Source organism: Capsicum annuum, chromosome 1, assembly GCF_002878395.1.
Source record: "Capsicum annuum cultivar UCD-10X-F1 chromosome 1, UCD10Xv1.1, whole genome shotgun sequence".
In the NCBI taxonomy this organism is placed as follows: domain Eukaryota; kingdom Viridiplantae; phylum Streptophyta; class Magnoliopsida; order Solanales; family Solanaceae; genus Capsicum; species Capsicum annuum.
The window spans coordinates 7862115-7886571 of record NC_061111.1 but is presented as its reverse complement, the minus strand read 5'-3'; the positions used below and the strand labels follow the sequence as shown (position 1 = coordinate 7886571).

The 24457-nt window shown below is 36.6% G+C and overlaps 2 protein-coding genes across 2 annotated transcripts; both read left to right on the top strand.

Annotated features, from left to right (window-relative positions):
• Positions 1–1152: 1152 nt before the first annotated feature.
• Positions 1153–18640, top strand: LOC107866534 (SNARE-interacting protein KEULE). Its single transcript, XM_016712573.2, has 21 exons — positions 1153–1428; positions 6406–6464; positions 7436–7517; positions 8563–8641; positions 9449–9499; positions 10282–10378; positions 10477–10509; positions 12508–12633; positions 12701–12892; positions 12985–13068; positions 13147–13245; positions 13325–13401; positions 13986–14082; positions 15502–15627; positions 15703–15798; positions 16153–16272; positions 16356–16433; positions 16714–16910; positions 17016–17106; positions 17274–17363; positions 18257–18640. Exons 1-21 carry the CDS (start codon positions 1356–1358, stop codon positions 18308–18310), a joined length of 2001 nt encoding a protein of 666 aa, XP_016568059.1. The 5' UTR covers positions 1153–1355; the 3' UTR covers positions 18311–18640.
• Positions 18641–22801: 4161 nt separating this feature from the next.
• Positions 22802–24184, top strand: LOC107859621. Its single transcript, XM_047409825.1, has 2 exons — positions 22802–23718; positions 23882–24184. The coding sequence occupies exons 1-2, from the start codon at positions 23128–23130 to the stop codon at positions 24182–24184; spliced, it is 894 nt and encodes a 297-aa protein (XP_047265781.1). The 5' UTR covers positions 22802–23127.
• Positions 24185–24457: the final 273 nt, after the last annotated feature.

Here is a 24457-nt window from a genome sequence, read left to right as displayed (position 1 = left end):
AACCCAGTTCATCATAAAACGAAAAACCTAATTCTTTGACAACTCTTTAATTTTAAATTTTTATATAATGTATTTGAGAGCACAAATTAAAAGATATTTTATTATATTTTATTTATCTTTAATTTAGAATTTAAAATAAAAAATACTTATGAATTTTATGATCTAAATTAAAAATACGTAATAGAATGTACCAAAATATCTTTAATCTTTTAAACTTAAAATATTGTGTAGACAATAAGAATTAAAGAATTATAAAAAAAGAAATGAGACATTCTTTTGTGAAATATACTAAAAAGAAAAATAAGACATATAAATTGAACCAGAAAAAGTAGATGATTTGACTTCCTATTTTAAACTTATTTACTCATCCCTTTCACTTTTATTGTTCAGTATATCAAAATATTATTTTACTTTTACTTTTATTTATCACTTTCATCATATCGAGATTATATATATATATATATATATATATAATGTTACTCTAAATATTAATTAATTATAAGGAGTATTGTGATACACTACTCATTAATCAGTATATTTCGTGAGGACATACAAAGTTCCAAATGAACAAGTGACCTAGACAGATATCCCTCAATTCCTTTTTAGTTGATATGCTTTTTTTTTAGAGTCAAATCAAAGCTAAATTAAATTAAATTAATATTTTTAAATTTAAATATTTAAAAACTATATGAAAAAAAGTATTATAAATATTTTTTTCAATATAATTAAAAAATATATCTTAAAATATTGATCATAATTTGCGTTGTTTGACTCTAACAAGTCGTTTAATATGAGGTATAAGAGATAAATAGTCTCGAAATAAAATGAAGGACTATATTATCTCATATTTGGTGTAAGATGTTAGTTAGTATCAATATTATTTATTGCACTATTTATATCATAATGATAAAAATAAATTAGTCTATACATAATGAGATAATTAAACTTTAAAATAACTAATCTCAAAATTAATTATTCCGAAATAATTCTTGGCTAACCAAATAAAGAAATTAAGGAGTATAGCATATTGATCCACTAATTTTTGAAATGAAATTATAATTTCGGTAAGTTTTGGGTCCGGATGTTTGGACGGCTGCCCCATACCCGTTTGAGCGAACCCGGAAAATGATCATATCCATCGCGTCGGAGACAATTCAACTTTGGGCCTTCTCTTTCAACAGTCAACGTGCGAATATTACTACGACTCCTTCTCTCCCTCTCTCTCTCTGTGGATTGTTAAACCACTGAGAATTTCCAATTGCGATCACAACGATCTCTCTCTGTGATCATCAATTATTTAAGCGCCACAGAGAGAGAAGAAATTCAATTTGAAATATACTTTTTTTTTGTTAAAGATGTCGATGTCTGATTCGGATACGTCTTCGCAGGGCAGCGATTACAAGAACTTCCGGCAAGTTGTACGCGACAGTGAGTATTTTACAATTGTATTTTTGCTTGTAATTAGCATTTGATGCAACTATTAGGGTATTAGTAGAATAGAAATGTGCCTTTCCTTGACCCAGCATGGTAATATATAATTATGTAGCTACTGCACTCGGTCTAGTGGTCGATAGAATGGATGAAGTGAGGACCTGTGTGTGGTCTCGGGTTCGAATCCTAGTAGAGACAAAAACACTAGGTGCATTTGTTTTAGTCTTGGTGGATAAAGTTACGTGGTACCTGTTATTGCTGGTGGGAGGTGGCAGGTATCAGGTGGAATTAGTCTAGTGGTCGATAAAGTGGGTGGCGTGATGACCATGTGTTGTCTCGTTTAAATCCTAGCAGAGACAGAAACACTAGGTGTGTATCTGTTCTAGCTTTGGTGGATAGAGTTACATGGTACCTGTTTCTGGCAGGAGGTGGCAGGTCTGGTGGAATTAGTCTAGTAGTCGATAAAGTGGGTTGAGTGATGACCATGTGTTGTCTCGGGTTCAAATCCTAGCAGAGACAAAAACACTAGGTGTGTATCTGGTCTAGCTTTGGTTGGTAGAGTTATGTGGTACCAGTTTCCGACGGGAGGTGGCAGGTATCCAGAGGATTTAGTCTAGTGGTTGATAAAATGGATTGAGTGATGACCATGTGTCGTCTCGGTTCAAATCCTTGCAGAGACAACACTAGGTGTGTATCTGGTCTAGCTTTGGTGGGTAGAGTTATGTGGTACCTGTTTCCGACGGGAGGTGGTGGGTATCCAGAGGATTTAGTCTAGGGGTCGATAAAGTGTGTTGAGTGATGACCATGTGTTATCTTAGCTGAGACAAAAAAATTAGGTGCATCTGATTTAGCCTTGGTGGATGAAGTTACGTGGTATCTGTTGTTGTTGGTGGGAGGTGACAGGTATCAGGTAGAATTAGTCTAGTGGTAAATGAAGTGTGTTGAGGACCAATTTTGGTTTCATGTTCAAATCCCAACAGAGATGAAATACTTACTGTCAAGTTATACGTGACCAATGTTGCTCGGACTCTTCAAAAATGTCAACGGGCGCGTATCGGGTTCTCCAATAGTAGTGTATTTTTGGAGAATCCGACATGGGTTCGACGTCGAAAGTGAAGAGTCCACGCAACTTAGCAGCACGTGACAGTAAGTATTCGACAACCATCATTTCTTCATATTTTTGCTTGTAATTAGCCTTTGGTGCACCTATTAGGGCATTAGTAGAATAGAAATGTGTCTTCCTTGATCCAGCCTTATAAATTATGGTGTTGACGATTTATTGCTACTGAAGACTTTCCTTTTTGTTTCTTCTTACTTTAAGGCTGTTTTTTTTTTTTGATAACCGTGTTGTCTGGGGCAGCTTGCCCGCCCTTGACTAATTCCATGGATGCCTACCACCTCCCACCGGCAATAGGGAGCGGTAACTCTGTTCACCAAGGCTACCAAGCCTAGGATAGATGAGAAGAAATCACCTAGCATTTTTGGTTTGTGCGGGGATTTGCACCTGATACATCATGGTTCTCAACTAACCTCATTGACCACTAGGACATACTATTGGATGTTAAGACAAATTATTCATCACTATTGTGATGATATGTGTCTGAAGAAAGCGGAGTGGATATAAAGGATTAATATTCCCAACACGGACTACCTTGTGATTGAGGCATAGTTAGTTGATCGATTGAGGGCTTAGTTCGATGTTAAATTCTTTATGTTCATTTAAGTTATTATTTGGTGATCTTATTACCAACATCATTGATTCTTTTAGCTTTTTTTGTGGAAGATGAAGTTTTTAAGATGGTTTGGAGTGAAACCAAGTCATCAGGATAGTAGGTTTTATTCACTATTACAACAACAACATACCCAGTGTAGTCCCACTAGGTCTGGGGAAGGTAGCCTCTTCCGATGGACGTTATGTTCATTATTAATGACTTAAAATTAGGTGCACACTGTGTTTTTGAATCCCACCACAGACTACAACTTGGTATTTAAGTGCAGAAGGGTTGAGAGGGGGGTGCTTATTACGCCTCGAGCTTTGAACTGTGCAGTCACTATCACACAGGAATTTCTTGGTTATAAAAAAAGTTATAATCTTTATTGTTATTTACTGGGTTCATCTCGAAGTATTGTAGTAAAGTAAGATTTTCATACTACTTCTAGGTGTAAGTCTTATAAAAGGGGGCGCGGTTTATGGTGTTAGATTTGGGTTCCGGAGCTTATTGAAAATAAATTGTTGTGAGAAGCATATGAACCTCAGGATATTTGGTGTTGAGTTTCTTTTCCTGACAAATGGTTAAGAGTTTTCTTGTTTATGTGTAAATTTCTTTAATTACCAGGCAACTGTTGCAACTTTTATCTTCTGCTATGTCTAGCATCATCCACTGTAACTTTACTTGGTTGTTCACTGTAGTAACATCGTAAGAATGAAATTGTACCATCTGTTCTAGTGTAAAGTAAGAATTTTTTTTGAGTACTTGTAACTAGTGTAACAGAGAAATATTTACTCTGCAAAGTCTAGGAAGCACCAACTGGACTTTTATCATTTATAGTAAGAGGTCAACATTTTTGAACTAACTAAAAAAGAAAGTAGGATATTTTCTGTTAGATGGTTGGCAACTCATTAACTTACTCTGCGACTATGTATGAGAAATATAACCACCTCAACTAGAAAAGACTAGTGAAACTATAACTGGTTCCAGATTATTCACGTGGTGATAGTCTTTCCAGATCTCCTATCCATTTTCTTTCTATCCCAACATACTTAAAGTCGGTTAACATCTTGTGGCATTAGTCAGCTTGCTCCAAACAGGTTGAGAAATAGATACCAAATCTGCCAAGTGTAGTTGCTCGGTAACAATAAATGGCTGCTGTTTCTGAAGATCTACTGCAAAGAAAGCACATTTTTTACATAATGAAATAGTTCTCTTCTGTTATTTATTTAAGGTACATACCATTTTCTGCTCCCAAAGAAAAACATGTAAACAGTTGGAATGATGGATTTCCAATTCAATTTCCAATGCATTTCCTTCTCCCAATCACCCTACTGCTTCAGGACTAACTTACATGACTAACATAAAAATATGATTCAAACTTGCTAGCCAACCAAACCTGGGAACCTCTCTCGTTTTCATCTAGCACTACATGTTGCAAAATTCCAGCAAAATCTAGAGTCGTTCAAGGTCAGAGTTGGCTTGAATATCGGTTATCAAAAGAAGAGTTGGCTTGAATATGAGCTAGAGGTGGCTCCGCTGGGGTTACATTCGGTTCAAGCATCTAGAATTTGAAGTCGACAGGGCACCCAAGGGTGTGGCCTAGTGGTTCAATGAAGTTGGGATGAGCACCATGAGGTCTCCGGTTCAATTCCCAGCAGAGACAACCACTAGGTGTTTTCTTTCCATCTGTTCTAGCCTTGGTGGACAGAGTTACCTGGTACCTGTTGTTGGTGGAAGGTGACAGGTATCCCGTGGATTTAGTTGAGGTGCGCGCAAGCTGGCCCAGACACCAAGGTTATAAAAAAAATAAAATTGAAGCCGACAGGTGTGGAGTTCTATTGCTGTCATTTTGTCACTTGTTAGACAAGAATATGGAATTTTAGAGAGAGAGAGAGAGAGAGAGAGAGAGAGAGCAATGGCAGGAGCTCATCAGCCATTAATCCAAAGATAGGAGAAAACAAACAATTGCTAGACATAATGAGGTTATGAAGAAACAAATTGAAAATAATCGAACAATTAAAAGGATAAGGAAAGATTCCTTTGAGGCAACACTTGAACAAACAACCAGTCAATCAGCTAGCCTCAATTTCAAACTAGTTCGCGTTGACTGTATGAATTCTCTATATCCATTTTGGTCAATTAATTGTTTTTCCTTTGTTGCACTAAGATCATTGACTTGTCGCCCTAGGATTAGACAAATGAGGTTGCTATAGTGACAAGAACACTATTTCCAATCAACAGTCTGGGAGTTTGAGTCAACATGTAAACGAAGTGGGAGGGACCACTTTTGACTGGGCATGAGGTTGGATGGGGTTGCCATATAAAAGAAAGATTGGCCCCAAGAGTTAGCTCAGTTGACAAAGTTTGACGGAATTGTGTCTTAAGTCACAAGTTCAAGCCCTTTGTCAAGCGAACTAAACTCAGTATTTAAGTGGAGGAGGGTAGAGGGATAAACCCATCAATCCCGAGTTTCAAAGGCTGTTGTTGGTCCAAAGAGTTGGCTCTAGACGTATTCGGTCATCAAAAAAAGAAGAAGAAAGATTGACACCCATGGGGTAGATAGAATGCTTTGCAGCTGAAGTTCAGAGAGTTAGCTATGGTGATGATATAGATCTAATCTTAATGTCTGAGTCTATGGTAACAACATCCCTGTTTGTTTGCTTGTTTAGCTCAACACTATAACTGAATACACAACTGCTTGGTCAAGTTCCTTCTTTCATTTACAAGAATATTATTGAAATATCTTGCTAAAAGAACAAAATTATTGAACTAAGATTTAGATGAGTGGCTTCAAGAGGAATTTGTCAATATTCATACTGGAATATAGATTATTTTTAAAAATATTTTGATTGGTTATGATGTTTGTAAATAGGCCATTGTAAAATGAAAAACTAATGAATTTTGTTTGCAAATTTCAGTGATGAGAAAGGGATTCTTATATATAGGGTTGCTTCGCTGATTAATGCACCCCAGTATCTACTATAAAACTCTTCAGTTAATTATTTTGTAATGAAGTTCTAGTTGCACTAACGCAGTCTTGTCTTGTACTTATTTTAAATACTTGACAAATTATGTGCTTGTTTGGAGTTAATAAAGATCTCAAGTTCTGCCTTAAGAGTCTTATTCCATTGTCACTTTTTTTCACTGGCAATGAAGTAAGAGTCTTGTTCCATTGTCACTTTTTTTCACTGGCAATGAAGTGTGTTCATCTGATATTCTATTCTGATCAACCTTTTCCAACCATTTCCTTCTATATTTGTAGGATTACTATATGAAATGCTGAGGTCTGCCAAGTCAAAAGACTCAAAATCAGCATGGAAGGTACAGCAACTACAATCTGTTCCACAATTTGGAGAGATTATTATGTTTGTGAAATTTTGTACTTCAAATTATGTGGTTTTAGATGAAAAGCTTTTTCCTTATCAAATCAATGCTATAAAGTCTAAAACTCATAGCAACTAATCGTTGCTTATAATTATTCTTTAGGAAGTATTTCCTAATAAGAAAAACACCTGAACTTTGTCTTATGTGTAAGATTTCATAGATCTCATTCATGGTACAAATCGTACTGTTCTACCATCACACACCCTCCGACACAATCTGCTGCCTTTTGAGGTTTGAAATGATTCTTGTTGCTCTTCCACATTGCTTCAAGCCTGCAACTGTTGCATTTATGCTGTGATTGCCTTCAATTTGGCTTTTTTTTTTTTTTTGCTCTTGGGAATTTTAGTGTTTTAGTTGGTTCGCATGACAGATATTTATAATTGGACAGATTTACATTCTTGGGGGTTTTCAACTTTGTGTTTTTTATTATTGCTTGTCATGGATCATTCTTTTAATTCTGGAAATCTGCAAGAAGATTATATATCAATTTGCGACAAGGTTATGCCCTCACTTGTGCTGAAGTGGCTTGAAATACTTCTATTAAATGTCCAAGAAGGTTAGTAGTTAAGAGTGTGTCCATACTATTAGGTAGGTGTGCATTGTGTTGTTGCCCTTTCTATTAGTTGTAGGACTACTCTTGTAGTTTCTTCTTCTACAATTTCTGTTACATCTATTGTTTCCGTGTAGTTCGAGTGGAGTATTATGTCCTATTTGTCGTTTTTGATACTATCTATTGTCTTTTGTACTTCCATGACATCTTTTTTAGACTGTTTTTGTCTTGAGCCGGGGTCTATCGTAAACAACCTCTCTACCTCACATTCCACCCTCCCCAGACCACTTTGTGGGACTACACTGGGTATGTTGTTGTTGGAAGCCATAGCACTTCTACTAATCCTTTGTCCTGCCAGGTACTCATCATGGATAAACTAACTGTTAAAATAATGTCATATGCATGCAAGATGGCAGATATCACAGAAGAAGGAGTTTCATGTAAGTATTAGAAGGCCATTCTTGGGTATATCATTCTTTTTAAATGACAGTGGCTACTTCCCACCAGCACAGATACCACCAGATAACTTTGTGCACGCGAGGCCACACCCTTGGGTGCCACAGATGATTCATTTTTTTACTTCTATCTTGATTTACTGTGGAATCAAGTCATTGAAGGCTGTGTATAAATTTAACTATTCATGCTTTCAGATGTGAGACGTATTTATGTATATGTGTATAGACTTTCACAAATAAAACATAAACTGTACATATCTGAACTAAATAGATATCTCTCAGTTTTAGTTATATCATTGGAATGTGCAGATTTTCTTGTTTTCCTCCTGGTTTTATGTGATTTTAACTTCTCACTGAAGGGTATCCAAATGAAGCTGATGGTGCTTCATAATGAATTAATGTGCATAAGTGTTGTTGGTAGTATCATGTATTGGGTAACATTTCTATTACAGTTTTAATCTTAATCTCTTCAACCTGTTCACCTTTATGTTACTGAATAGGATGTAGTGTTTTTTACTCCTTTTTCTTTTGTGCCCTTGTGTTTTAGCAGGCTACATTTTCCAGTTCTACAATATATATAAGTGCTAAATTATCTTATTAATGACATTTGTGTGGATTATTATCTTTTCCTCTCAAGGTATAAGTGCAATCTATACTCTTTTTACTCGTCTCCTGGTGATTTTGTCCTTTCCCGTTAAAGATTGGCAAACCTGAAGTTGGGTTGGAGATGCATGCATTAGTACCAGAATACAAAATAAATTCATATTTCCTTAGAATATTACGGTCAATTAGGAGAACTTTCATGGGACAACACCATTGCATGTTCTGATCCTGTGATTTGTCGGTTACTACTGTCTTATTGGGTGGATAATTGTTGATGAACTTGATCTTGAACGACTGAAATTGCTATTGTTGTCTGCTGGATTTTCAGCACGGAGATGTGGGGGGTTCTGCACATTCACTGGTGACCTATCTTGTATGGGTGCACTGAACGTAATCTTTAAAAAGTCTGTTTACAATGTTTTTGCAGTGGTTGAAGACATATACAAGCGACGACAGCCACTCCCATCCATGGATGCGATATACTTCATCCAACCAACAAAAGAAAAGTACTGAATGCTAATTCTTTGTTCGATTTCCTTACATAGTTCAATCTTTCAGATGCTCTAGTATTTATAGATGTATACTTCTATATTGCAAATTATGTTCTTTAATTTGCACCCTGAACATATTTTTCTCGTTTTTATTGTATCAAGTAAACAAGATTTCATTAATCAAAAGGGCCAGAATTGGCCGCATACAAGAGTACACCAAAAGGTAAAGAACCTACCAAAAGATATAGTTCTCTACAAAAGACACCGAGTCACATATATAACGAGGAACTACATGAGTGCACCAAAAAAGAAATAAGGGATCAGGGACTACTACTCAACTGATCAAAACATATTTCTACCCTTTCAAATGCTCTCATGTTTTTCTCTCTCCAAATATTCGACCTCAAAGCGAGAGGAGCAACATTCCATGCCCTGCCCTTTCTTTGGCTTCGTCCAGCTTTCCAGCCAAACAACAAGTCCTTTACAAATCTTGGAATCATCGTGACATACCAAACCATCTAATAGTATCCCACTACAGTCTCGTTGCTGCAATGTATGAGAAAACGATCTACGTCTGCACCCGCCTCCTTGGATGGGTACCACTAAGTGGTGCAAACAATCTTTCGTTTTCTAAGGTTTTCTGCCGTCAAAATCACCTCTCTAGATAGAAGCATCCATGTGAAAAAACCACATCTTCATCTTAGTGTTATTATTACTATGCTGGCTCTGGGCTCATCTTAGTAACATCAATCTTGCTGTTTATTTATATTTAAAATTAACTATATACAGACACTTGTCATTAACCTTTTCGTTTATTTGCAGTGTTTTGATGTTTCTATCTGACATGGCTGGGAAGTCACCTTTGTACCGAAAGTACGTCCAGAAATACCTTGAGTTCCATTCTGAGTACTTTTTATCTTGGTCACATTTTTTTCTTTGACAACAGTGCTTTAGTTTACTAACTTCTGGTGATAGAAATAATATATTACTGTGTTGTATCTGTGAATATACTAATTTTATATAATTGGAAGAAGAAGTTAATTGACATTTTTGTTTGGCGGAAAAGAAAATGGAGGACATCTTGAGAGAAGGATAGGCTGCCCCAAGTATCGATTGAGAAAGCATTTTCTCATATAACCCCATACTTCCAATCTCTCTGAGAGTCTGTCTTTTATATTGGAGCTTGCATCTAGGCTGAATAAAGATTCTACAAGACCACTTTGCAGTAATTAATCTAAAGCTAGGTTTGCTGTATGTGAAATTTCAGATTGTCTTTTCCTGAATGTACGACAACATTGTGAAGGCAGAGTCCCACCTAAGTGCAATTTGAGTGAGAAGACCTCTATTTAATAAGTGCATTCTGAAAAAAAGACCTCTAACTTACCCAGATTTAGACCTTGTCCTTTTTATGATCACCTCAAGGTCCCAATTCACATATGAATATTCATGGTATGCATAGCCAGCTGTCTATTCTTCTACATCATAAAGCTTAATAGTCAATTCCTTAGATTCCCTGTCCAAAGATTTAGGGAAGCTTGACTTGATCAAAAGTATAGAGGGAACTCGGTTATCGTAGATGTCACTCTGATTTACTTTGGTTATTTTTTCTCCTTTCTTTCTCTCTCATCCTCTGCTTTTCTTTATTTCCTTTTCAGGGCATTTGTCTTCTTTAGTTCACCTATTGCTAAAGAGTTGGTTAATCACATAAAGAGGGATTCAAGTGTTCTGTCTCGCATTGGTGCCTTGAGAGAAGTTATCATCCTTCTTTTGTGAAATCTTTTCTTGAGATAATTTTACTATTTATTGCTTTGATTGGTGCCACTGTTCTTATTGAGGGATTTATCGCGCAGATGAATTTGGAGTTTTTCGCTATTGACAGCCAGGTATGTGATGATGCATCACTCAAAAAGTCATGAAAATTGTTATTTTCTGCTTTGATTCCTGTGCTTAATTGGAGAATGCAATTCTGTGAGAAGGGGATCTTTCATTTTTTATCACTGATGCTACGAGAAGCTGAGAATCATATGTATATACCAAACTTCCTGTCTGTAACTTTCTTTATTAGGAAAGGTATTTCAATGCAACAGCTCCAGATATCTTACTTTTTGCCAGCAGATTTTGCCCTGGGAGTCTGGAATAGTGGTGTATGATGTTGCAAAATTGATTGATCCTTGTTCTTGATATTTTTGAAGAACCAGAGTTAAATTAATATCTCGTCCCGTTGGATGTCATACCGAACTTTGCTTTTCCTTCGTGTTATTTGTAGTACAGACATGTTAATAAAGGAACTTTGTGTAGTGTAACAACTGCTCTCCTCCTTCCGTGGAGTATGCACGTGAAAGGGACAAAAGGAACATGGCAGGTCTAATGGTTTAGTTGATATCCGTTTTTCATAAGGAAAATTGTTTTTGATAAGGGTTGATATCCTGACCATTTCATCTTGGCTCCTAGACACTTTTATCCTCTTCCATGCAGTTATTACACACAAATTATCACCAAGTCTTTAACTTTTTAATAGAAAAATTCTCAAGGGCCACTGACGCATAGTTCGTGTCAGTGGTTAATGAGCGCACTTCACTACGTTCAGGTTCGAACCAGTGACGTTAGCCTAACCCAAGCATGACAAACTATGTCTTACCACTGAACTAAAGCCCTGGGCCCAACTTGGAACGTCTTCCCTGGTCATTCTTCTTGATCCACTTTAGTTCTTTCATAGTGAAGTGTGCATCCATATTTGACTTAGTGATGCTTGTATTTCTTACTTTATATGGATCATCAGTTGATAACAATCTGATACTCCGAAGCAACAGATAGACATGATTTCAAATAGCAAGATAGGATAACAAGGATAGATACTAGAAATAGAAAAGAAAGGGGGAGATTTAGAAGAAAGGAAGGATAATCTAGAATCTAAAGACAGTTAATTACTAGAACAAATCCAAGGGGGAAGATACATGGACTCGTACATTGGATATCTCACATGGAGCAAACCAAGAGAGATGCATGGGAGCAATCCCTAAAACCTTACACGAGGTAAATCTTCTATAATTCAAAATCTAGCCAAACCTGCCAAATGGGGAAGAGGAGTATTTGTACTAGGGCTAAGGGAAAAGTTAACAAAGTCTAGGATAACCATGAATTGGGCCTTTAATACTATTAGATCAAAAGAACAAGTAAAGGGTAAACATCCTTTGTCCCCATGAAAGGGGTTTGTGGACACAAACTGCCTTTGTAGCTTCTGCCTTGCCCCACGAATTCCTTCGTGGCCACGTCGTTTGGGAAGTTTTCCTCCTCTTCTTCCCTTGGCTTGTTTGACTTGAAAGCTTGGTTCCACAACCTTTTGTAGGACTCCGAGGATTTGATATCGATGTGGAAACCCTCCTTAGCATGAGCGCTAATCCGGAAGTTATCATAACTCAACAACAGCATCGAAATAAAAATGACATGTCGTACATCTGCAGTTAAAGAACTGCCATCTATTTTTGTCAATTCCAGGAACTGCATAGGCGTGTTACTTAATCTTTTGTGGCCAATATAAATGAGGATTGAGATTGATAGATGTGAAGGTGGCCCTTCAACATTGCCAACTGTGTAGGAAATTCTTTTGTATAATTTACTGATGTCGTCTTATAGGTTGATAAGCCATCTCTGTACTGCCATCTAGTTTTGTCAATTCCAGGAACTGCATAGGCGTGTTACTTAATCTTTTGTGGCCAATATAAATGAGGATTGAGATTGATAGATGTGAAGGTGGCCCTTCAACATTGCCAACTGTGTAGGAAATTCTTTTGTATAATTTACTGATGTCGTCTTATAGGTTGATAAGCCATCTCTGTGAGACCTTGTGATTGATTTCTTAACAATCCCATATTACCCTATAGGGTTTTATCACCGATAATGAGAGGGCGCTTGAAGACCTTTATGGAGATGAAGAAGGTTCTCGGAAGGGTGATTTGTGTTTGAATGTGATGGCCAACCGTATTGCTACAGTTTTTGCTTCATTGATGGTAAACATTTATCTTGATCCGAAGCTTTTGAGCATAAAGACGCCCTTGCTAAAATAAATTTCTACAGGAATTTCCTTTGGTGCGCTACCGCTCTGCGAAATCACTTGATCCTACCACCATGACAACCTTTCGCGATTTAATTCCTACAAAGCTTGCAGCTGGTGTTTGGAATTCTCTTACAAAGTACAAATCTACTCTTCCTCACTTTCCACAAACAGAAACTTGCGAGTTGCTTATTGTGGATAGATCAGTAGACCAGGTTTTAGTCAACTCTTTTTCCTTCATTCCCATAATATTCTTGGCTATTTCTCATTTCCTTGACATGCTTCTCTATCTCCCTCTGTTTTCCAGATTGCTCCCATTATACACGAGTGGACATATGATGCAATGTGCCATGATTTGTTAAACATGGACGGGAATAAATATGTGCACGAGGTGAGTTGTGTGTTCTGAGTTTCTCTAATGGAAATGCTGTTGAATCTACCATAACAGTGCATTTTACTCTAAGGCTAGGTTCCTGGCAAAGCTGGTGGCCCTCCTGAGAAGAAAGATGTTCTTTTGGAGGATCATGATCCTATCTGGTTAGAGCTCCGCCATGCACACATTGCTGATGTAGGTCTTGTGCATAACTAGCTTATAAGTTAGGAATAGAACTTGTTTATGCTATCTCTAATCTGTAATTGGTTTGTAGGCTAGTGAAAGGTTGCATGAGAAGATGACAAACTTTGTGTCAAAGAATAAAGCTGCACAAATGCATCACGGTTCAAGGTCAGTCTGCACTTTTTGTAATTTACTAGACCTTTTTTCCAAAAAAAAAAAAAAAGAAATTCGCTTGAATATGTGTTTGGAAATGCTTTGTCATGACATGAATCGAAAATTAATGTAATTTGCAAGAGATGATATATAGAATGTAAGAATCTGGGATTGTGATTGATTCAAACTATGTTTAACCTGAGATCTGTTTGGTTGGCCCTTAAGTATGAAAAAGTTTTCGAAGTCTCGTCCAGTGTGCAACTGAAGTTGCTTTCTTAGTAGTAAAGATGCCATTCCCTTTATTGAAGAATCGATGTGTAAATTATCAACTGCGAGATTACAAAGCTAAATCTATAAATTTTTTACTTACAAGTTGGACGCCTGTTAGGTTATTCTCATTTACTAGAAAATGTCTTTATGCATTTATTTATAGATCATTGAACTATTTGCAGCATGAGTTGCTATTTTTTATTTGGATAAACTGGAAATACCTGCAAGTCTGGACAGAGGCACAGCCCTTCTTTTCTTCTTCTTCCCATTCTTTAGATTCTGAACCAAATGGGTTATGTTGCTTACTCCACTTTTTATCGACATTGTAGGGACGGTGGCCAATTATCTACTCGAGATTTGCAAAAGATGGTTCAGGCTTTACCTCAATACAGTGAACAGATTGAGAAGCTCTCTCTCCATGTTGATGTGAGTCTTGTTAAAATTCCACTTGATGGTTTGCACTTTGACGCCTTAAGTTTGATGGTATATCTACACTTTTGAACGTAAAGTAGCTAAACATGTTTTTTTATTTGCTATTCTGGTTAAGAGATAAAGTTAAATGTCATTCATTAAGCCTTATGCTGCTCTATGCTCTTGCTTGCATTGTACTTTTATCATGTCTATTCTGGTATTGTGGCAAACTGCAGGTCACTCAAATGTGCATGATATTGATTCTTCTTGTGTGTAACATGGGCTAAAATATAAGAGCTTTTCTATCGTTCAAGATAATCTGAAAGAATATTAAAATTAATAGTTAAATTGCATCTATATTACTTATAATTGTTCATGAAAAGACTGCATATATTTGGGATTCCTGTTATCTAATCCAATTGACTACATTTTAGGTTTGTGAAAATGTTAAGAATTCTTCCATAATAATTATGCTCTCTAGATTTTCACAAGTTTATACTTTATCAGAAAAAGATCTTGACAAGTTTAAAGAACTCAAATTTATCTAACATTCCAAAATTTAAGATAGTTTCCCCCCTGAAATATTTATTTTTCCAACTATTTTGATACTACTCTATTTGTATAAAATGAAAATCAAATTAACTTAATATTCGTGATAGTTGAAACTATCCTAAAAAGGATATGAAAAATGGGAGCCAAATATATTTGATATATACACCCTTTTGGTGGGGCCCTTCCCCAGATCCTGTGCATAGCGGGAGCTTTAGTGCACTGGGCTGCCCTTTTTTTTCTATATATATGAAAAATTGTTTACCTGATCAAAATTTTTTTTGAAAAACACATTCCTAAAGAAGTGCCAAAAGAGATGAGTTCATCTTCTAATCAATATTTATTCTTGTGTTACTAAGATGCTACTCAGTTTTCTGACTTTGTCTCAATTCTTATATCTAATCGAACACTGTTGTACAAGATAACAGAGGGGGAGGTATATAGGAAATACATCCAGGTATCCCTAACAAATGTCAGAAAAATGTAAGGTAGAGAGGATTCATTTTTTTGGACCCAGGATCTACAGGTTGTTGAAAATATCTACCGACCTTTGCACAATTGCAAGTATTGATGAACGCATTAGTTTTCAATTGCTTTTCTTGGATTAACACAATATTCGGTGTGATCTATCATTTTATTTTTGGCAGCTAGAGTTTCAGTCTGATGTTGACTAGTGAGGCGATGTTGTGAGTAGCCGTAGAGTAATCACTTCATTTTTTTTGCTTGGATTGGTGGAATTACATTACGGGTCATGTTTTGCCTTAGCACATCTGTACAATATAAGTATTTTCAGTTTCCTATCAATTTAGAGTTCTTTTGGTGGAAAAAATCCTTTATTGCAGAAGTCATCAGTGTGTTTATGATGACCATTTTTTCCTAATCCAGATTGCCGGGAAGCTAAACAGAATTATCAGGGAGTCGAGTCTAAAAGAAATTGGGCAATTAGAGCAGGACCTTGTTTTCGGAGATGCAGGGACTAAAGATTTGATCAATTTCCTGAGGGTTCATCAGGTAGAAATTGTATAGGTTGTTAAACCTCCATTATGTCTAGATCTGTTTATCTGAGCAATTAGCTGTGGTCTGCAGGATGTGACACGGGAAAGCAAGTTACGCTTATTGATGATTTATGCAGCCATTCATCCTGAGAAGTATGACAGTGACAAACTTTCCAAGTTAATGGAGGTTCGTGATTTGTTATTGTCATTTCCAATATCTTGAATCGAACAAGTATCACCTTATATTGGAGTTTTGCTTATTCTTGGTTGAACTACTAACAGCTTGAAAATCTAAATAATGATGTAGCTACTGCATGTTAGGGTCTTCCTAGTGGTCGAAAACACAAGTTTGCTGTTTGGCTTGAATTCTCTTGTATTGGTTTTGTTTGAATTCTGATTCCTTTTCATGTTTAACTTGTGTCATCCGGAACTACATTGACTGAGAACTTTCACATTAGTACTATTCTGATGGTATACAAAGTTGCTCCCATTCTGTGGAGACAATTTTGTACACTCAGCACTCACATTTTTATCCCTGTAGTTGGCGAGATTGCCCCAAGATGACATGACTGCCGTGTACAATATGAGATTGCTGGAGGGATTTACAGATAGTAAGAAAAGCTCTCTGGGACCTTTCTCTCTCAAGTTTGATGTTCACAAGGTACATGATTGGTTATGAAATGGTTTTCATTCATGATAAGCTCCTTCTGATGTAGATTTCCTCTTTTCTATTTTTTATAACAGAAGAAGCACGCCGCTAGAAAAGACCGTACTGATCAAGCGGCAACATGGCAGTTGTCCCGTTTTTACCCCATGATTGAGGTATACTACAATGTTGTTGTAACACCATTCACCATATCTATGATCTGATGATTCTGATTATGTTTTGGATTTTCAATCCCCTCCCATCAAAAAAGAAAAGGGATAAAGAACAGATTTCCGGCTTTCCGAAGAAAAGTGGTACCTGTTAGCTCCTCTAGCAAGAATAAAATCAAATATCAGGGTCACTGTAATTGATCACATTGGTGGGTTGGGGCGACTCAGAGACCTGAAGATACTACTTTAAGTTGGTTAACTGATCAAAGCTATTCTAATCTTGCAGGAACTTGTTGAAAAACTCAGTAAAGGGGAATTACCAAAGAATGATTATCCCTGCATGAATGATCCAAGTCCAACTTTCCATGCAACTTCCCAGTCTGCATCAATACAAGCAAATCAAGTTTCAGCTCCTCATTCAATGAGATCGAGAAGGACAGCTACATGGGCCCGCCCTCGAAATTCTGATGATGGATATTCTAGGTACACATTATTGTACCTCGCCATTATATGTCAACATATCGTTTCTGTGCCAGCACTAGGCAATCATTTTAAGGAAGTGTTGATTGAATTCTTTCGCTCTTGCAGTGATTCAATCCTGAGGCATGCATCAAGCGATTTCAAGAAAATGGGTCAACGCATTTTTGTATTTATAGTTGGTGGAGCTACACGATCAGAGGTGTTATTTCCAGACTTTACGCTTTCCAATTGTCGTTATGTTTTTCAAAAAGAACAAAATTTGCCCTTTCCTTTTCAGGCTTATTTTTGCTTTCCTTTGTAGCATGTTAATGTTGTAACTTTACATGTCTATGTAATCTCAAAGTCATTTTCCTTCGTATGTTTCAGTTGCGGGCTTGTCATAAGTTATCTACGAAGCTGAAGAGAGAAGTAGTTCTTGGTTCATCCAGCATCGATGACCCTCCACAATTCATTACAGTATGAAACTTCATCTGCTTCCTCTACAATCTCCAATCTTCTTTTCTTAGAAATATGAGGTCTATGAATTTTTGTTAGTAACTGTAGTTAATCTCTTCAGTTAGTAGTGACAGTTTATTTTTAATACATTACTGCCTTCTACTGAAATGGAGAGCGATCACTTGTCCTTCGTCGTTTTATTTATAATTGAAATGCCTTCTTGAGAATGTCCAATAAGACTTGTCCTTTCCTGGATCTTGTTATACATTTTCTGTGTATATGCTTCTGTTCGCGTTATTTGTACCATAAACAATGTTTTCGTAGGAAAAGCCAGAACATCTTGAACATGATTTGCTTGTTGGAGAACTAACTGTACAGCTTTAGCGTGTGTTTGGACGGAGCAAAATATTTTCTAAAATTTTGCCAATTTTTTCATGTTCGGTTGGTAAAAATTTGCGGAAAATATTTTCTTTGGAAAATTAGTTCCTTCAGAATGAGGAAAATGATCTCCCTAGTGGAAGTAGAGAAAACAGGTTGTGCAAAACATTGATTTTGTCCTTCCCACCATCCAACACACCTTATCTTCACTCCCACTCCCTAGGCCCCCATCTCCACCACCCATGCCCTTGCGTTCACATCCCCACCTCTATAGTATTTGTCTGGATTATATACAAATGTTTTTAGAATACCAAGTTTTTCTTACGTACCGAACACAAGAAAATAAGTAAGAAGCACACTTTTTTCCTAGAAAATTATTTTCATGGTAAGCATTTTTCTTCCCACCAAACACACCCCTCTACTTAATCATTCCTTTTCTAGTTCTATATGCTAGAAGTCTGATAAATTTCAGTGATAGTTTTATATTGAGAGATATAAATGCCTACACTGACGTGGGATGATTGATTGTGTTGCAGAAATTAAAGCTCCTGACTGCAGATGAAATCTCGTTGGATGATTTGCAGATCTAGAACAAATTGCCGGGGAAGATGGCAAGCGAAATCTCTTATTTCCCAGGCTAGCATTCCAGTTGTATACGAACCTACGTTGATTCATTTCAATTTTTGAGTCTTTTGGTAGATATCTGGTACACTGAAGGGTTAAATGCAAAGTTGTTGGAACATTCAATTGCCTAGAGTGTTAATGTCCATGTGCCAAAAATGGTTGGGGGTTTGGGTGTGTTGTATCATTTTTATAGGTCCCATTCAAGACTTCCATTTTGTGTATAATGTAATTTCTATTAATGTAGAGGTCCCATTTGGAAGAAGCAATCTATAATTTGGTGTTTGTCTTTTCTTGGATTTATTATCTTATTACTCAGCTTGCAAAGTTTAATGTCTATAAACCTGACTTAAGGAGAAAAACTGATGTAGACAACATCTGGATACTGAAGGACTAGTTTACAAAGTTGGAGTTGGAAGTATGGTTGTCTAATTTATTAAATGAAAATTTTGACGAAAGTGGAATAAATTGGATTCTTCTTATTATTTATGTTTTGTTGATTTATTTCTTTAACTAAAATTTATTAGTTTAATATGACATGTTTGTAGAAGGGAATGAAATTAAGGAGTAGTTTATGAAGTGAATATTGTAAGCCTCAATTATCTAGAGAAAGAAACAATCAGAATTGATCAAATGCAACTACATTCATCATCCATCAACCTGGATTACAGTGAAGGAGAATGACAAAACATAGAGTATTTTGGGGATATTACTCCCGTAGCTGACATGAAGGTGAGTTTGATTCACATTAATTATCCTCATAAGTGAAAATTACAAGAAGTGACAAACTTAAGATCATAATTACGATAAATATCAATACTTTCACAAAATTACGTTTTAGCAAAAATAACATTTTTTTGATTGACAGTTAACGAGAGGTAACTTCTCCTGGTTTCACTTCAGCACTTTATCTTTTTCCTTTTTTAATTTTATCTTTCATTTTTTTTTCTTGAATAGTTCTTATTTTTCAGATTTTCATTCCATTTTCTCACGTTTTTCTCACCTTGTAGATAAAGATTGTGCTCCACTAATTAAGGTAACTATTAATTTGCAATTATTGCATGCTATCTCTTCCACAAATATTTAAAAATACTTAAGAGATTATATTACCTAATATCCCTTATTTTTTTTTAAATTTTCATAAAATCCCATTTTTTTAACTTTACTCTTGATACATAATAAGAAAATCCACATCCTATTTTTACTCCGCCATTAATCCCTAAAATATCTCCCTCATTATCAACAAGTAATACAAGGTTTTACACAGATTACCCATATTTCGGGAGTGTCTTTAATTTTTATCCATCAAATTGGTGAAAAATTTTGGATCAAAATTTCAGAGAACTTTTGCCTTGTCGGACATGAGTCATGTAGTACCTATAAGTTCTGAAAGCGTAGTTCGGTAGGAATTAAGTTATGCCTCATGAGACAAAACTTGTAGGTTACAAACTTCTTACGGCATATTCTAGTTCTTGTCACGATTTAACTCTTAGTTCTTTTCTTTTACCCCTAATTAGCTCCCACCCTTTTTGCGGCCTCACTAACTCGGACCTACAACCTTGGGGTCAGAGATGAGAGTTAACTCGAACCCACTATCTTAGGGTTGGAGGTGACGGCTGCTTACCATTGTCATCCATGCTCGAACTCAAAGTCAAAAACCATAAACAAAGTTTGCTTAGAATGGTGAAGTGGGCAGAACTTCCCAACGATCTAATTGCTCTGATCGCAAAGCATATTAAAGTGATAGAAGATTTCATAGCTTTTTGTAATGTTTATTGTAAATCATGGAAAATTGTGGCAACAAAGGAAAATTTCAATTTGTTTTCTGCCCAAGTTCCGTTGCTAATGCTGGCTGACAAAAATGACGATCATAGGGAATTTTACTCTCTCCAAGCAGAAAGTTTAATGAATGTTTCTCCCTGAAGCTAGAGGACGAGAGTGTTTTCCATCACAAGGATGGGTGTTGACAATTAATAATAAGTGAAAATTACACAAATACACAACTTATGTTTCCAATATTACAAAACAATCCCAACTCACTGAACATATTACAAAAATCTCAACATATACACAGAATGTTATGTATATGTCGGCTATGTTATGTATGTTAACAGGAGAGAGTAAAGTAATTAAAAAAGTGGGAAAGTGCTTCTAAAAGGGTTGGTATTTAGGTTATTTATCCTAATAATAAGAATACAGGAGAGATGAACCTGTTGCATCCTTTCTCCCGTACCCAAATTCCGCTTCCTTCCCAAAGACTTATTGGCTTCACAGGGTTGCGGAGATCAAGTAATCATCGACAATGCTATCTTCTTTGCCAGTCCTCTTACATCAGATTATGTACGGCTGGTTTCCTATTATGGAGGAGGTGGTAATCGGTTGGCTTTTTGGCGGCCTGGAAACCTCAACTGGACTAATATCATTGCTGAATGGGGTGAAATCACTAATATCAGTTATTTTAACGGTCAATTTTATTCTGTGTCATGGTCCGGTAGAGTTTGGGTTATTGATGTTATAGGGCCTAAGCTGATTAAACCGTGCTTGCTTGTTCAGCTGGAGGATGATATGTGGCGTGAACATCACACAAATCAGCTCTCTCTAGTTGAGCTATGTGGTGCACTATTACTTGTTATCCGTTTTGCCAATTATGATGATATAGCTTATCCGGAAGGTGCGTACAAGACCTTAAAATTTAAAGTATTTGAATTAGACGTAATCGAGGTGAATTCAAGGAGGAAACTAAGACCTTGGGAGAGTCAGCAATCTTTTTGGGCCGTAATAGACCAATTACCATTGACTCTTCTAAAGTCACAGGAGTCAAGTCTAATCACATATATTTTACAGATGATTGGTCTGAACAATTTAATGTGTTGGAAGGCGGGGGTGGAAGAGATACGGGGACTTACAATCTTGAAGATGGAAAGATTGAAGCTATTTATCTTGGATTGTCTCTAAGTCCTATCTGCCCACCTACTTGGATTACACCATCACTCTGCTAATTAGTCTGACTCGCACTCACCTCCATGTCAAATCAAGAAGTAACTGTCTCTTTCTAGTGTTGTTGATCTATTTATTCTCCTTCGTCACTGTAATCCAGGCTGATGGATGATGTATGAGTGTTGTCATATTTGATCAATTCTGATTGTGCTTTCTCTTGACAATTGCGGCTTACAGTATTCAATTCGCAAATAACTCTTTACTTTGATTCCCTCCTTCCAGCATGTCATTTTTGTTGTGTGTTGTATTTTATCTATAAATGCAGACAAATCCCTATACAAACAACTACTACTACGCCTCAATTCCAAGTAAGTAGATCCTTATCATAAAATTTTAACGTATGATATCACTATCAGTGTTGTGGAGTTGAGATTCAAGGTCAATGTGTTTTATAACTGTCCAACCCCTACCCATATCAACGCAACCAGAATCTCTCCAAATAGTGATAGTAGACCACCAACATTTGAAATTTCTGCACGGTGTTCTTCTTTACGAAAGATTTCTACATCATCAAGAATGTGTAAAGTAATTTCCAATTCAGTCTCAACTTTCCGGAGTTACTTTTATTTACGCGTGATTACAGCTCTACATTTATCCTTGTGTGAACTTGGTAATTTTACCAGTCCAGCACTTCAAATCCTCAAGTTTTCCTTGGAGTCTGTTATTGGCTTCTTGATGAATGGTACAATCTTGAGCCAAATTATCATATGTCAAAAGATAGATTAGATGTTTTATTCTGCAACTGGAAGGCTAACTGTTTCATTCTGCAACTGGAAGTACGTGTGGAAGTAATTGCGCGGATGGCAGGGACGGAAGAGATATGGGGGCTTACAATCTTGAAGATAGAAAGATTGGAGCTTTTTATCCCGGATCATCTCTAAGTCTTATCTGCCTACCGACTTGGATTACACCATCATTCTGATAGTTAATCTGAAATCATACTCACCTCCATGTCAGCTCAGATTATGTATCATTCGCAAACATGCTTGCACTAAGATTTAAAGTTTGTACACATCAATAGTTTACGAAAGATCAGTGTTCTACTCTCCATGTATGAGTGCTTTCTACGGAGGGACTTTTTGTTAGTTCATCAACGATAACCTGGATTAATCCTAACTCCTAACCTTGCCGGGACCAATGCAAGAAGTCTATGTATTTTTCACTTACACAAATACTAAAAAATAATTCTCAGACATGTTGAGCCAACGTTGAACAATCTCCCACCCCCATTTCCAATTTTACTAAGGTTGAAAAGAATGCCCACCACTTCTGATCAGGGAAAGGCTAGCTCGAAGTTGATTTCTAACTAATCACTAATTATTTCAGAAAGTTACTTTCTTTATGGAAGAAAAATTGAATCAAGAAAAACAACCGAAAGGCTCGACGATGGGAAGATAGTGTGGTGAAAGAAAAATGCTTTCTGAGATTTATATTTTTGTAACGACTCAATCCGCTAGTGATATTGTCCGCTCTGGACCTAGACTCGCTCGGGGACTTCTTACAGTCGTGGTATGATTGTCGAACCCTCTCCTTATTTCGTCTTTCCTATTACGGTAGCTGCCTTTGGTAAGACTTGATAATTGGGTAACAAATTTTGAGTCGATGTAAATTTTGTTTAATTTTAACAAAAGAATTATTGAAAGTCCTAATGAACCCCCAATTCCATGATTCCTTCAAAATACGACTAGTTCCGAATTCTAGTTCTAATCAAACTAGGAAAATACTATCTGCCTAGAAATATCCCATAAATCAAGGTCAAAAAACATAAACAAATTATAGTTACTTTAGAATGGCGAAGTGGGCAGAACTTCCCAACGATCTGATTGCTCTGATTGCAAAGTGTGTTAATGTGCTAGAAGATTTCGTGACTTTTGGTAATGTTTGTAAATCATGGCGAACTGCCGCTACTAAGGAAAATTTTGATGTGTTTGCGCCTCAAATTCCGTTACTAATGTTGGCTGACAAAAATGATGATTATCGAGAATTTTACTCTCTTTCCAAGAAGAAAGTTTCGCGCATGTTTCTCCCAGAAGCTAGAGTACTAGAGTGTTTTCCATCACAAGGATGGATATTCACAAATAATGAGAATACAGGAGAGATGAAACTGTTGCATCCTTTCTCTCGTACCCAAATTCTACTTCCTTCACAAAAAGACTTATTGGCTTCACAGGGTCGCGGAGAAGGACTCATCCGGAGTTGCATGGAGAGAGCTGTTTTATCTGCTAGTCCGTCTCTTACATCAGATTATGTACTGCTGGTTTACTATTATGGAAGTGGTGGTCATTTGGCTTTTTGGCGACCTAGAGACGTCAATTGGACCAATATCATTGGCGACTGGTGTGTCATGGAACGGGAAAGTTTGGGTTTACGATGTTGCAGGGTCTCAACCACTTGAGCCACGCTTGCTGAAGGATGAAATATGGAATCGTCACTCACTTCAGTTCTATCTAGTTGAACACTCTGGTGCACTATTACTTGTTATCCGTATTGGCGATTATGAGAACATAGATGGTCCAAAAGGCGGGTACTAAATCTTAAAATTTAAAATCTTTGAATTAGATGTAATCAAAGGTGAATTGAAGGAGGAGATTAAGACCTTGGGAGAGTCAGCAATCTTTGTGGGCCGTAATACACCAAGTTCTGTTGACTCTTCTAAGTTTAGAGGAGTCAAGCCTAATCACATATATTTTACCGATGATTGGGCTGATCAATTTAATGAGTTGGAAGGCGGGGGTGGAAGAGATATGGGGACTTACAATCTGGAAGATGCAAAGATTGAAGCTTTTTATCCTGGAGAGTCTCTAAGTCCTATCTGTCCGCCGACTTGGGTTACACCATCATTCTGATAATCAATGAATCTGAATCTCACTCACATCCATGTCAGCTCAAGGAGTAGCCGTCTCTTTCGAGCTTTGTGACTCTTTTCCCTAAATACTATGTGTTTAAAAGTTGTGCTGATCTATTTATTCTCTTCATTGTAATCTAGTCTGATGGATGATGTGAATGTAGTCGTATTTGATCAATTCTTATTGTCTTTTTTCTAGAAAATTCAGGCTTATGATATTCTTCTTTACGAATATTTCTGCATCACAGAGAATGTTTAAAGTTTCTAAGTCAGT

Coding starts and splice junctions, on each gene's coding strand:
- LOC107866534 (XM_016712573.2), top strand. CDS start 1,356: ATGTCGATGTCTGATTCGGATACGTCTTCGCAGGGCAGCGATTACAAG. Junction 9,500..10,281: donor AAGTCACCTTTGTACCGAAA/GTACGTCCAGAA, acceptor TTTCCTTTTCAG/GGCATTTGTCTTCTTTAGTT. Junction 12,893..12,984: donor TGGATAGATCAGTAGACCAG/GTTTTAGTCAAC, acceptor TCTGTTTTCCAG/ATTGCTCCCATTATACACGA.
- LOC107859621 (XM_047409825.1), top strand. CDS start 23,128: ATGGCGAAGTGGGCAGAACTTCCCAACGATCTGATTGCTCTGATTGCA. Junction 23,719..23,881: donor TGGGTTTACGATGTTGCAGG/GTCTCAACCACT, acceptor ATCTTAAAATTT/AAAATCTTTGAATTAGATGT.